This window comes from Trachurus japonicus, chromosome 2, assembly GCF_045865225.1.
Source record: "Trachurus japonicus isolate A0001 chromosome 2, Traja_1.0".
In the NCBI taxonomy this organism is placed as follows: Eukaryota; Metazoa; Chordata; class Actinopteri; order Carangiformes; family Carangidae; genus Trachurus; species Trachurus japonicus.
In genome coordinates, this window is record NC_140908.1 from 3,470,633 (window position 1) to 3,485,267 (window position 14,635).

Consider the following 14,635-nt stretch of genomic DNA (forward strand, 5'->3'; position numbering starts at 1 on the left):
ACCACGCTATGAGATAATAACACAACATTACCAGACAGAGTTGTTTTAGATGATGAAAAACTGCCCCCGACAGCGGTTTTGCATGAATTTACTCGGAAAAAACAACTCTGTCTCTTAACGTTGTGTTATTATCTCATAGCGTGGTGAATGTGCAGGTCACAACTTGTCCACCAGAGCGTTTTGGAGTTGTTGGATTGTGTATTTGATGAGTTTGATGAGGGAAACCAAGAAATCCCATGAGCCTCCGTAGCGTAGCTCTGAGCAGCTCGCGGCTCTGCTCCGCCGTTCTAAAAACAGCTTGCACCGACAATTAAAAGGTAACGAACCTACTGCTGTGACTATATGGATTATGGCAATGGGCCAATTTGCCAAAATGTTGAACTATCCCTTTAAAGTTAAAAATAAAAACAAATCCGATGATTAATTAAATATAAAAAAAAACAAACCAAGATGAGACGATAAATAATTCTTTGGTTTCATAAAACACACACAAGGAAGAAAAACATCGCGTTTGTCTTCCTCCTCCTCCTCCTCCTCCTCCTCTTCCTCCTCCTCCTCCTCCTCATGGCGTCTTGGCCCCCTCCTCTCCTTTATTGGCCGTCTCCAGCTCAGAGTAATACTTGAGCGCTCTTCTCACCGGCTCCAGGATGTGCTGCTGCGCCATGACAACAACACAACAAGCCCGAGTCACAACCTGTCATCCCCGTGTTGTGTTGTGTTCAGGGTTCCTACATATTTGAAATTACCAAATTCCATACTTTTTCTAGACCATAATTTCCAGACTTCTCGGTAAAAAAAATTCAAAAAATTTGTGATATTTGAGTAAATAATTGTGCATTATATAATAAAAGTCATGCAATTAATCATTTTTTTTCATTATTCTGAATGTGTATGCCATTATGTAACTAGCTATAGGTACAATAGTGCATACAAAAATAATTAACCCAGATAACTGCAGATAAGACCAAACCCAGATAAGTATTAAGATACATATATTTCCATACAATAATTTCCATTTTCCATACTTTTCCAGACCTGGAAATGTATCAAATCAAATTCCATACTTTTCCATACTTTCCATACTTGTGTAGGAACCCTGTGTGTTGTGTGTGCGTTGTCTGTGATGATGAGTCTACTCTGCACACCTGACTTCTCTGGTGTTGCGTTCAGGGACCTCACCTCCAGACAGGGGAAGAGCTTGGTGAGCTCGGTGAACAGCGGCAGCAGCACGAAGCGGATGAAGCTGGTCTGAGACGACGGCTTGGACACTTTGTCCCGGTCCATGAACGGAGTGACGGGGAGTCCCTTCTGCTTCTCCGTGTCGCTCTGGAGACCAGAGCAGAGACAAACGCTGCGTTCAGGGTCCACCTGTAATATAATGTCTGACTGTGTGCGTCAAAAAGCTGCTTTGTTGATGTGTTAACTCTCCTGTCGTCCTTCTGGGTCAAATTGACCCAATCTGTTCCCTTCCTCCATCCTTCCTTCTTTCCTTCCTTCCTGGAACGAATCTGCTCTCTCCCTCCATCTTTCTTCCCTTCCCTTTTCCCTTCCTTCTCTCCCACAATCCTTTTCCCCTTCCTTCCCTCCCTTCGTCCTTACTTCTTCTTCCTTACTCTTTTGATCCAGTTGACCTGTCCCTGCCCTCCATCTTTCTTACCTTCATTTTCCCTTCTTCCTTCTTTGAACAAATCTGTTCTCTCCCTCCATCTTTCTTTCCTTTCCTTTCCTACCCTTTTCCCTTCTTTCTTTCCACAATCTTTTTTGCCTCCCTCCCTTCTTTCCTTCCCTTCATCCCTTCTTTTTTGACCCAATCTGTTCCTTCCTTCTTTCCTCCCTCGTTCCCTTTGTCCTTCCTTCCTTTATTCTTTCTCTCCGTCCTTCCTGCCTTCCTTCCTTCCTTCCTTCTTCCCCTCCATCCTTCTTTCCTTCCTTCCTTCCTTCCTTCCTTCCTTCTATCCCTTTATCCTTCCTTCCGTTCTTCTTTCCCTTTGTCCTTCCTTCCCTCCGTTCATCTATCCCTTCATCCATCCATCCTTCCTTCCTTCCTTCCTTCCTTCCTTCCTTCCTTCCTTCCTTCCTTCCTTTTGTCCTTCCTTCCTTGACCCAGGAGGACAACAGGAGGGTTAAATATCTGGGGCTGGATTCATCAATATGTTCTTAAGAAAGATCTTAAGAAATGTCTTCAGATGAAAATTAAGAAGTTCAATTCCTCAATATTTTCTTAAGAACAGTCTTAAGAAGTTCTTACGAATTTTTTATCTTTCCTACTTAAGAACTTCTTAAAATACAGTATGTCACTGCAGCTTATAGCATATAGTTTAGGCACTGATTAACCATGGAGAAGGACAAAAAGAGATGCAGAAACTTTTCAAGGCAGGCGCTTGAGGTTATGGTGAATGAAATTAATGTACGAAAAAACTCTCTCTTGGGGAAAATTAATAATATGGGAATAACAGCTGAAAATAAGACAAGAGGGTGGGTCAAAGTGGCTGAAGCTGTGTCAGCGGTGCTAACATGCTAACTAATAGTTAACAGTCTCTTTGTGCGATTAATTAATAAATATATTTACTTACTATGACCTACTAGTCTAAACTTGTCTAAAATTTGTTTGAAAAAGTGATATTAGAGGCTTAGGCTACCTATTCACCGTAGGGATTTTAAGACAGGTCAAGGTTGTCTTAAAGTTAAGAACAAATTTGAGAACTTTGATTTCAAGAATACCATTCATTCTTAAGTTTTTTCTTAAAGGGATAGTTCAACATATTGGCAAATTGGCCCATTGCCATAATCCCTACAGTTTTAGGAGTAGGTTCGTTACCTTTATTTGTCGGTGCAAGCTATTTTTAGAACGGCGGAGCAGAGCCGTGAGCTGCTCAGAGCTACGCTATGGAGGCTCATGGGATTTCTTGGTTTCCCTCATCAAATACACAATCCAACAACTCCAAAATGCTCTGGTGGACAAGTTGTGACCTGCACATTCACCACGCTATGAGATAATAACACAACGTTACCAGACAGAGTTGGTTTAGAGGTAAATTCATGCAAAACCGCTGATGCGCGTTGCCTTCAGTGACAGTTTTTCATCAAGCAGTCTCTGTATTTACCTCTATAACAACTCTGTCTAACGAACCTACTGCTATGACTATAGGGATTATGGCAATGGGCCAATTTGCCAAAATGTTGAACTATCCCTTTAAGCAGAAAGTTGAGAAAATACTTTTTTGGAGAATATGACTTCTTCTCTTTTTTAAGACTGAAGTTAAGAAAAAAAAGACACTTAAGAAGATTTTTTTTGTGAATCTGGCCCCTGATGTTTTTATTTCATCATCAAAACTGTGGCTGAGTTTATCAATCTATAGGTTGATCCAGATGTTCTCCCATAGGACGTTTTATTTTGAAATTTGGTTGCACCTCCATGTGTGTGAGTGTTGTGTCTTCCAGTCACTTCCTGTGTGTCGGTGTGTCTCACCTGGTTGAAGAACTCCTGCAACAGACAGTCCAGCCACGGCTCGGCCACCTCCATCGGCCTCGCCTCGTTGGAGATGTCGCTCACCTTCACCATGATCTTCATCAGCTGCAGACGGGGAGAGAGGAAGACTCCGGTGAAGGAGGTGGATCCTTTCAAAGTAAGAGCTCGGCTGGAAACTCAAACTTACCACTTCCTTGTGCTCCTTGTTGGTGAAGTCGAACACCGGCTGCATCACTTTGAACTTGTTGAGGATTTCGTTGTGTCGAGCCATGTCGGTGGCCAGGATACATCTGGAAACACACATGTACATATACACATGTATGTGTTCTAATATATACATAGAGATGTATTTAAGTCTCACCTGATCATTCCTCCTCTGATGTGTTTGTACTGATCACAGGTCAGATTCTTCAGGATGTTGCACTCAGGCTGCAGAGAGAAAACGCTTATATTAAAACTCCTTCAGAATAAAGGTAGATGTCTATCTTAAAGCTCCTTCAGAATAAAGGTAGATGTTTGTATTAAAGCTCCTTCAGAATAAAGGTAGATGTTTATATTAAAGCTCCTTCAGAATAAAGGTAGATGTCTATATTAAAGCTCCTTCAGAATAAAGGTAGATGTCTATATTAAAGCTCCTTCAGAATAAAGGTAGATGTCTATATTAAAGCTCCTTCAGAATAAAGGTAGATGTTTATATTATAGCTCCTTCAGAATAAAAGTAGATGTTTATATCAAAGCTCCTTCAGAATAAAGGTAGATGTCTATATCAAAGCTCCTTCAGAATAAAGGTAGATGTTTGTATTAAAGCTCCTTCAGAATAAAGGTAGATGTTTATATCAAAGCTCCTTCAGAATAAAGGTAGATGTTTGTATTAAAGCTCCTTCAGAATAAAAGTTGATGTTTATATTAAAGCTCCTTCAGAATAAAGGTAGATGTTTATTAAAGCTCCTTCAGAATAAAAGTTGATGTTTGTATTAAAGCTCCTTCAGAATAAAGGTAGATGTTTATTAAAGCTCCTTCAGAATAAAGGTAGATGTTTGTATTAAAGCTCCTTCAGAATAAAGGTAGATGTTTATTAAAACTCCTTCAGAATAAAAGTTGATGTTTGTATTAAAGCTCCTTCAGAATAAAGGTAGATGTTTATTAAAACTCCTTCAGAATAAAAGTTGATGTTTATATCAAAGCTCCTTCAGAATAAAGGTAGATGTTTATATCAAAGCTCCTTCAGAATAAAAGTAGATGTTTATATCAAAGCTCCTTCAGAATAAAGGTAGATGTTTATATCAAAGCTCCTTCAGAGTAAAGGTAGATGTTTATATCAAAGCTCCTTCAGAATAAAGGTAGATGTTTATATCAAAGCTCCTTCAGAATAAAGGTAGATGTGTAGAGGAATTACCTTAGACAAGATGCCGAAGGCGACGGCACAGTGGTGGTTTTCCAGGGGCGAGATGTCGTTGTAGCGGAGAGCGAGGTCGGTCTGAGCGTTGATCTGAGCAGACAAACAAACAAACAAACAAATTGATTTTAAAGGATCATTTCTCTCTCATGGGACGAACAGATCAGACGGAGACTGAAGCGGCGCTGACGGGACCTGGTAGACGTTGTTGTATCCGGGGTGGTCGAGGTCGTGGCACAGCGCCGAGGTCAACATGATGAACAGGTCGATTCGTCCTAATTTATTCCTGAGGTCTGTGAGCCAGATCAGGCCGTACATCTGCAGCACAGCAACACAACCACAACACAACAGCTGCTTCTTCCTCATCTTCTCTTTGATTTAACCCTATTTTTAACTCAACTTTATGTGTTTTATGTTTAAATTTACTCTTTGTACATAATAAAAGTGTTAAAGGGATAGTAGCAGGAAAAACACAGTTTTTATTTGGACCTAACCAACTCACGTATCCCTCCGCCCAGGGTTAGCGCCCGGCGATCAGCAGTTGGTTAGCTCCAAATAAAAACTGCGTTTTTCCTGCACTTTGAAGGGCTGGAAAAATTATAGCTAACAATGGAACTGTGTGTTTTTTTTTCAGGTAAAACCTCTTTTAGGCCGTGAAAATAGGCCGTTTCTTTGGGTCTGTTCACAACACTGTATGTTGTAAATCTCTGGGCAGGGCTATTATGGGCTGGCGTTGCTAACGGGAGGAGTGCAGAGAGTCTTCTACTGCAATTAAAGTACTTAGGGGCTATTTGTAGATCATACAACCCCACTTTAAAAAAATGCTACTATCCCTTTAAATTGGACCAAAAGTAAAAATAGACATTGTGTATCTCTGTTTTCCGTCTGTGTGTGAGGTTGTCGTACCATCTGTGTGACGCAGAAGCAGTGGCGGAAGTTGTGGAAGGGGATGTTGTTGTAGTGGCGGTAGACCTCGAACAGGAAGTTCTGCAGCACCTTCAGCTCGATGTGGAACGCCGTCAGGAAGTCCAGGTCCGTGAACATCACCTGCAGCAGCACCAGCATCTCCGCCTCCTCCCACTGCCTGCACACACACACACACAAACACACACACAGGTGAGGCAGGACGAGTATGTGTGTATGTGTGTGTGTTTGATTTGTGTTTGTTCTCACCAGTTGTCAAAAACAGGAGTTTTCAGGAGCTCTCTCACTTCCTCTGTCACCTGCAGTGAGCTGCGCCAAAAAACTTTAATCAGGTCTAACTTAAAGGGATAGTTCAACATTTTTGCCATATTCGCCGAATGCCATAATCCCTGTAGTTTTAGCAGTAGGTTCGTTACCTTTAATTGTCAGTACAAGCTGTTTTTCGGCAGGGCAAAGACGCGAGCTGCAATGGAGGTGCACGGTACTTTCACATTTCCCTCATCAAACTAATCAAATACACAATCCAACAACTCCAAAACGCTCTGGTGGACAAGTTGTGACCTGCACATTCACCACGCTATGAGATAATAACACAACGTTACCAGACAGAGTTGTTTTGGGGGGGAAATGCAGAGACTGCTTGATGAAAAACTGTCCCTGAAGGCAACGCGCATCAGTGGTTTTCGCATGAATTTCCCTCTAAAACAACTCTGTCTGGTAACATTGTGTTATTATCTCATAGCGTGGTGAATGTGCAGGTCACAACTTGTCCACCAGAGCGTTTTGGAGTTGTTTGATGAATTTGATGAGGAAAAGGCGAAAGTAGAGCTCACGTCTCTGCCCCGCCGTTCTAAAAATAGCTTGCACCGACAATTAAAGGTAATGAACCTACTGCTATGACTATAGGGATTATGGTGATAGGAGGATTTGCAAAAATGTTGAAATATCCCTTTAACATGAAGAATAAGAAACAATAGATTCAACATTTTTGCTGAAGGCGGCGAGGTCACCTCATGTTGAGGAACTTCCTGCGGACCTGCTGCTGCTCCTCCTGCACGCTCAGCTGAGGCGTCTTGGGTTTGGGTGACAACTTGGCGTTCTGCTGGTCGCCGTCGTCCTTGAACAGACCCATCCAGCTCAGGTGCTCCACGCTCTGACGGAGGAGAAGGTTAGCATATTTATTATTTTTGTAAATACTGTTTTTTCTACTAAAACTCTCTGAGGCTTTTATTGTGAAGCAGAGACACAGGAAGTGCCCAGTTCCTCTCCGGACCTGCAGCTTCCTCTTGAACGACTCCACGTGGCTCTTGAGTTCACAGATGATGTCCGGGGTCTTCCTCATGTCCTCCATGACCTTGCTCTCCAGGTGACGCAGCCTGAAGGTGGAGACAGGAAGTGGACGGCGGTGAGTCCGACGTGAACCTGAACGCCTCAGTGCGTCACACCGCTGACAGGACGCACTCACCTGTGCTCCATGCTGTCCAGCTCAGGAGGCAGCGACACACCTGCAGAAACAAAACATCAGCTGCCTCATCTGAAACTGATCACAGGAAACATCACAGGAGTCTTCTAACTTTATTCATTAGATGTGTTTTAAAGGGATAGTTCAACATTTTGGCAAATTGGCCCATTGCCATAGTCATAGCTATGACTATTGCCATACCATAGCAGTAGGTTTGTTACCTTTAATTGTCGGTGCAAGCTGTTTTTAGAACGGCGGAGCAGAGCCGCGAGCTGCTCAGAGCTACGCTACGGAGGCTCATGGCTTTCTTGGTTTCCCTCATCAAACTCATCAAATACACAATCCAACAACTCCACAACGCTCTGGTGGACAAGTTGTGACCTGCACATTCACCACACTATGAGATAATAACACAACGTTACCACACAGAGTTGTTTTAGAGGTAAATTCAGAGACTGCTTGATGAAAAACTGTCCCTGAAGGCAACGTGCATCAGCGGTTTTGCATGAATTTCCCTCTAAAACAACTCTGTCTGGTAACGTTGTGTTATTATCTCATAGCGTGGTGAATGTGCAGGTCACAACTTGTCCACCAGAGCGCTAATGGGGGATCCAAATGAACAAATAAACATCTGGAAACATCAGGCTCACTCTGCAGGTCCGACGCCACCACCTCCAGCCGGTAGTAGGTCTCCTGGCTGTTGGCCTGCAGCCGGGGCGAGATGTTCACCACGCCGCCCTGAGTGTCGTACATCTTCAGGATGTGGTGCGGCCCGGCCTCCGCCGCCGCTCGAAACAGATCTGTCAGGCAGGTAGATGAGCACAGGTGAGGTTCACACTCACTCCACAGCAGGATGGTCTGTCCTCCTCTGTGTCTCTAACCCTCCTCTCCTCCATGTGCATTTGTTTCCAACAACGAAGAAGCCGGTGAGAAATCAATCCATGGAGCGCTGGATAAGGTTATTTATCATCTACCATGTGTATATTTGTGTAGTCTTATCTGTCATCAACAAGAGATTACGGGTTACAGGGCATGTTACGATTCATTAAAGGGGACATATTATGGAAATATTACTTTTTGAAGGCTCTTTAACACATATTTGGGCTTTTGTTTTGCCTTCCAGCCTCCAGAATGTGAGAATTGACGAAAAAAAAATCTGTAATTTTCAGGCTCACGAGGTTGAAATCCATGTGGTTTTACGAGCTGTTCCCTCAGTTCTCTGACAATGATGTAACTAGGATTCAAATTTGCATAATACCACCCCTACCTGGGACCAGTAGAAGGGGCGGGGCAAGCAGTGGCTCATTCGCATTTAAAGGGACAGGCACTGAAACCAGCCGTTCTGAACAGAGCTGTTTAGAGAGGATGAATAGAGCTGTGATGTTTGATCCTTGGGGGATTTTGACCAAAGCATGTCACAGATATGTCCATAAGACACCTGGGAACTATTTTAATTTATGGAAAGGGGGCAGAATATGTCTCCTTTAAGGTACAAATGGAGCAGAGTTAAGGTAAAAATCTTGCGTAGTTCCTCTTTGAAGGTCAGAGACTCCAGACGGTGTGAAGAGGACAAAGAGCTGGAAGCTGAATGGACCTGTCAGCGCCACATGGAGCCCCGGTCCTGACAGAGAGGCCGCGTCACTCCACACTTCACCCTGCTCAGGTTGAACTGCATGTTTCAGCTTTTTTACATATTGATAATAAATGATAAACAACCTGCTCTCCCTCTCTTACCTCTGACGTCGGCAGCAGAGCAGTCGGCTGCGAGCTCGGCCTGCTCCAGCCGCCCGTTCACCATGAAGTGGATGATTTTGGTCGTCATCCTGCAGCCGGGTGAAGCAGGACCTGCTCCCCGAGTCCAAATGAGACCTCTCGACACCGACGGGCGCCTTGCATGTGGGAAGGAGACAGCTGCGGCTGACAGAGGACCCTCCCACTCATCCACTCGAGGCTGAAGTACCGACCAGGACGAGTGGGCAGAGGCTCAGGGACACCGAGGGTCATACATTTTAGAGTGTACATCGTTTCTTTAAGTAGAAATCTCTCAGAAATGTGCAGCAGTAAAAGAAAATCCAGGTGGGTCGGGAGGTCACAGAAGTCGGTCACCGTTTAAGAATAATTTGTTAAAGCAGAAGTAAGCGGAATTTTTGTGTTAAGTCTTAAATAGTTGTATCTTCTGACAGCAATCACTTCTATAGAGTGTTTGGTCTGAAACACGGGTCTGTCAGTCACTCTGCTCTGCTGTAAGCCGAGGAGAAAACTTTCCTTGTATCCTACAACCTTTATCCAATGAGGAGAGAGAACGGCATAAAGGGGCGGTCCTCTCTGTGTGTGCAGCCAAGGGATGCGCGTGAATGTGGTGATGTAGGGACGAGGGCGGGGACTGCTAACTCCATCTGCTGACAGGAAGTTAGCCAAAACCACCGGATCGCTTACTTCTGCTTTAAGGTTTGTTTAAGCTCTGTTATAATTTGGATGATTCAAGCAGCTATTTCTGGAAATCCTGATTCAGTATGATTGGCAGATTTGTCCTTTTTCAAATCTATGTTGAAGACAAATCATCATCAGTGGTGCTTCATACAGAAAATAAGGACATCAGATCCTGCTTCACATCTTCACTTTAACTAAGTGGTTTTATTTTTCAAGGTTTTATTGACTGGGTGGGAGCCACCTTGTGGATCTCGAAAGTAAGTTTTATTTTTCTAGTGCTTTTCACAGATAAAATCATAAAGTGTAGCTCTGAGCAACTCACGTCTCTGCTCCGCCGTTCTAAAAAATAGCTTGCACCTACAATTAAAGGTAACGAACCTACTCCTAAAACTATAGACAATAGGCCAATTTGCCAATATCCCTTTTAAAATATAAAAGCATAACATTAAAATAGCATATCCAAGATAACCAATCAACTAAAAGCTTGTCTGTGTGTCTACAGGTGTAGTGGTGGAGCCATTCTCGCAGAGCGCCTGAGTGGCGCTGTGGGGAGTAATGTGAGGACATTGAAGGTGTGCACTGATTATTCCAGGTGTGGCGCACAGAAGTAGATTGTTTTTGACCGCAGGCTGGCGGCGTTTTTTTGAGTTCTTTGTTCAATACATTTTGTTTATTGGGCACAACTTAATGGACCAAGTTGGAGCAAAGAAAACATCAGCCGAGGCCGCGAGTGCATAAATCAAGGTGCGTCTCCATAGCAAGTCGTTGAGTTATGCGCAAGAAGTTACCCTGACACCACGGCGCTGGGCTGCAGGTCGTGGAGCAAGCGGGGATTGGAGACTCCGCGGTGGAGCGACGCGGTAAAGCAGCAAAGTTATTTATATATTTATATTTATTTATATAAAATCATATTTATAATCTTGTGTCTTGTGTATTTTCCACTGTCATACATAGACCTCACTTCTCTCTGTGTTTTCTTTACTTAATTTCCTGTGGAGTATATGGTGACAGCGCGTGTGGCTTTATTGAGTTACAAACTGTGTTGTCTGATGTGGTTTTTATTGAGTGTGAAGGAGGAGAGGTGAGGACCAGACTTTGTTGTTGTGTCTTATAAAGTTGCCTCAGTGTTTTGATGTCAGAAAGGTTACATATATATTTCTACATGTACTGTAATACACTGCTCAAAAAAAATAAAGGGAACACTTAAACAACACATCTAAGATCTCAATTAATGAAATATTGCAGTTTAAAATCGTTATTCAATATATAGTAGAGTGTGTTGAGAACAAAATAACATAAGAATTATCAATGTAAATCAAAATTATAATCCCAGGTTGATTTCACACAGGTGTGATATACTTGGAGTTACAATGTGTTGTTTAAGTGTTCCCTTTATTTTTTTGAGCAGTGTATTAAATGTCTATCTAGCTGTCCTCCTGTGATCCAGTCTCAGGAGTATCTTATTTAGGCTACACTTTGCTTATACGTGTCTTGTACATTTTCACTCTCATACATAGAGCTCACTTCTCTCTGTGTTTTCTTTACTTAATTTCCTGTGGAGTATATGGAGACAGCGCGTGTGGCTTTATTTAGTTACAAACTGTGTTGTCTGATGTGGTTTTTATTGAGTGTGAAGGAGGAGAGGTGAGGACCAGACCAGACTTTGTGCTCTAACAGTATGTGGAGATGTATGTTAGTGTGTTGATGCAGACAGGCTATTGGTTGCTTTGTGCTTTTTGTTTTGGAGTGGCCACTGGCCACAGAATGGGTGGCCACTCTAGTTATCTACCAGAACTAGATTGTGTGTTATTGTTGTTGTTTTACATTGTAGTAAAAAGTAAAATCTACAGCCACTTTATGTAAAACTCTTTATTTTTAACACAATATTTGCTGCAATTTTTTTTCTCCAGCCTTTAATATATATATCTTTAATATTAGTTTTTTATCTGCATAGTGTCAGTGTGCAAATTAGAATAAGAAAGTGTTTGTCAACTTTATTCATGTTTTCAATGTAAACTGATTTTCTGTGATTAAAACTAACCAGGTGTAATTCTATGCTTTGACCAGCAGATGGCGCCAAACCAGCAGCTGGAGCCAGGAGTGAGCCACCTCAATGTTTCTGGAGAAAACACAATGTAAGTGTGATTTATAGCTGAAGTGTTGCAGCTCAAACATTTAGAAATGTTTGAGCTGCAACACTTCAGGATGAGTGTGACTAAATGTTTTTTGTGTATGTGTTGTCCCAGGTGCAGAGTCAGAGGTGTTTGTGAACATCACACTGAAGATGAAGCAGGAGGAGCTGACTGACTGTCTGCACAGCAGTAAGAGCATTTCTTTATTTCTCATTAATGCTAGTTTGTTTTTCTGGGGTTCACCTCATTAGTGTATATATAGGTTTGTATATGACCTGATTGTAACTGTACATACTAAAGTTATGGTCAACAATACATGTGTTTGAAATTTAAAGTTTTGTATCTTTTTATATTGTGTGTGTGTGTGTGTGTGTGTGTGTGTGTGTGTGTGTGTGTGTGTGTGTGTGTGTGTGTGTGTGTGTGTGTGTGTGTGTGTGTGTGTGTGTGTGTGTGTGTGTGTGTGTGTGTGTGTGTGTGTGTGTGTGTGTGTGTGTGTGTGTGTGTGTGTGTCCAGTCAGGTATATTTCCCCCTCCCTACTCTGAGAATGGATTTTACTGACAGCGCTGCAAACGCCACGGTTTGGGGTCTTGTCCTATCACCAACATGCTTCGGTGCCCATAGGTTCCGACTCTCAAGTGGTTAAAATCCAGAAGTAACGGTACCGCGTACCGGCCCACTTAGCACGGACTGTGTTGTCTTGTTAAATGAATATAACTTATAAATAACGTGACACACGGGCAGGACTGATTTGATTTGATTTGATTTGATCAACTTTATTAATCCCAGAGGGCAATTCTGTTCGGCAGTCCACCAAGAACAATAATAATAATAATACAAGCTCATCCACAACAGCACATCAATACAAACTCAACAATACAGACTCATCCACATTCATACATATGCACAGGTGCTAGTTTGTATTTACAATGTCAGTGGAAGCAAAACATGACCTTTGTCTCCCGTTTGGCCTTCCAGCGTGTAAAAAATAAAATAAATCAATCAAAAATTAAAAATCAGAATCAAAAATAGATCAATAAATGAATAATCAAAAGTAAGATAAAAAATTGGACTGATAAGCTTTGCTGTTTAGCTTCCGTGAGTCCTTCTATTTTTAGCCGTAGCCGCTAGTTTAATGATAACTTTCTCATAGTAGGGAGGTTAAGCCCAAAAAATAGGCCTTTGACTTCAAGTCATGATGCAAAGGTCCCCTTTGGCATGGAAGTACCTTAGGGTCATACAAATAAATCTATCCTAAGACACAAGTGAAATCACACTTTGTATCCGAAATAAACACGTTTTTAAAATGCCTTTTTTTAATTGAGAAAACGCATGCTAAAGGCACATTCCATTTAGAATGTCCATATAAACTCATGCAGATCCCCTGATGCCTTCAGCTCCTGGATGAGATCTACAGCTTCTGAGACAACATGCAGCTGCTTGTGTGACAGGATATTGGGTTTTATTAATGTAAAAACATTAATAAAACTAGCTGATACTGATTTGTTGAACATCAGACGGAGTGCAACAAATATAGCCTACAAGTAGTTAAATAATAAGATGTAATTCATATCACAGTAGTGTCAGGAAAGACCAATTAGCCAAATATTGTGTTGGTCAAAATATAGGCCTACCTAGAACTAGTTACTGCTTGTGCATGTTGATTTAAAAAAGTTGAATTTACATGTATGACATGTGTTTGACCCATTCTGGGTCATATTAAGAGTCAACTTAAAGTCAAAGGAAAAATGTTTTTACTGTTCTCAAATGTAAAAATGGGTCACATTGGACCCTCTACATAATTGAAGGCTTATATAACCTGATACTGAATACATTTTACATTGTGCTCCTAAAGTAAACTAACAGATTTTAGCGTAGAGCGCCCTTAATAAGCAATGTTCAGCTTTTATGTACCGGTACAGATAGGGAAGTTTAGGTTCGCAGCTCTCACATGCAGCATATGATTAGGACTGACTTATTTCACCAGCGCAGTATAGCTGGCTAAGATCCTCTCTTAGAGTAATGCTAAGAAACTGGTAAGCTTCATTATTTTGGTAGATTTTTACTTTTGCGAATGCTTGTTAATGCTCATCTTATCAATCTCATGATGTTACAGCATCTTTGTTTCTTATTTCAATAATGGAATGTCTTGACTGGACTTTAGGCTTCCTATGTCAGTCCGCACTACAGATTGAAAAACATTAGATCCCTGTTCATCATTCAAATTGAGAAACAATCCTGAAATATTGAAATCATGTCACAAATAAGCTGTAGATAACATCCAGGAGCTGAAAACATTGTAGTTTATATGGACATTCTAAATGGAATGTGCTTTTAACATGCGTTTTCTCAATTAAAAAAAGGCATTTTAAAAACGTGTTTATTTCGGATACAAGGTGTGATCTCACTTGTGTCTTAGGATAGATTTATTTGTATGACCCTAATGTACATCCATGCCAAAGGGGACCTTTGCATCATGACTTGAAGTCAAAAGTCGCTTAACCTCCCTACTATCAGTGACTTTTCTCCATAGCTTTTCTCTAGCGCGTTTCCCATTTCCCATGAGGCTTTGCGCCATTCTACAATTTAAGAACGAACAAACATTGCTGGTTATTTTATATGTTTGGTCATGAAAGTTCAGTTATATCTGAACAAAAAGAATTAGATTAAGACAGGGGGCTAAACAAAAATCATTTAGTAGTCTGGATTGATGAGAGTCTGCGTCACTATCGCAACCATGAGTGAGATGTAAAAAGACAAGAAGTGGTATAAATAATGGTTGGACTGTAAACATCAATTAATTCAAGGAAACCTTGAAGATTAT

General features: G+C 41.6%; 2 protein-coding genes across 2 annotated transcripts in view; one reads left to right on the forward strand and one right to left on the reverse strand.

Moving 5' to 3' along the window:
* The window catches only part of znf513b (zinc finger protein 513b), a 179,990-nt gene that overhangs the window by 39,636 nt on the left and 125,719 nt on the right, over positions 1–14,635 (forward strand). The window lies entirely within an intron of this gene.
* Positions 541–9,232, reverse strand: LOC146990598 (high affinity cGMP-specific 3',5'-cyclic phosphodiesterase 9A-like). Its single transcript, XM_085803112.1, has 14 exons — positions 8,986–9,232; positions 7,902–8,051; positions 7,255–7,294; positions 7,063–7,165; positions 6,800–6,942; positions 6,039–6,098; positions 5,772–5,949; positions 5,061–5,183; positions 4,866–4,958; positions 3,831–3,898; positions 3,657–3,759; positions 3,470–3,574; positions 1,180–1,326; positions 541–655 (listed from the first exon to the last, which is right to left on the reverse strand). The coding sequence occupies exons 1-14, from the start codon at positions 9,071–9,073 to the stop codon at positions 563–565; spliced, it is 1,494 nt and encodes a 497-aa protein (XP_085659238.1). The 5' UTR covers positions 9,074–9,232; the 3' UTR covers positions 541–562.

Bases quoted from the DNA above. Each gene is read 5' to 3' on its own strand.
- LOC146990598 (XM_085803112.1), bottom strand. From the start codon at position 9,073: ATGACGACCAAAATCATCCACTTCATGGTGAACGGGCGGCTGGAGCAG. The intron at 6,943-7,062 runs GTCCGGAGAGGA...CTCCTCCGTCAG, and splicing joins CGTTCAAGAGGAAGCTGCAG to AGCGTGGAGCACCTGAGCTG. The intron at 656-1,179 runs GTGAGGTCCCTG...GTCATGGCGCAG, and splicing joins AGCTCTTCCCCTGTCTGGAG to CAGCACATCCTGGAGCCGGT.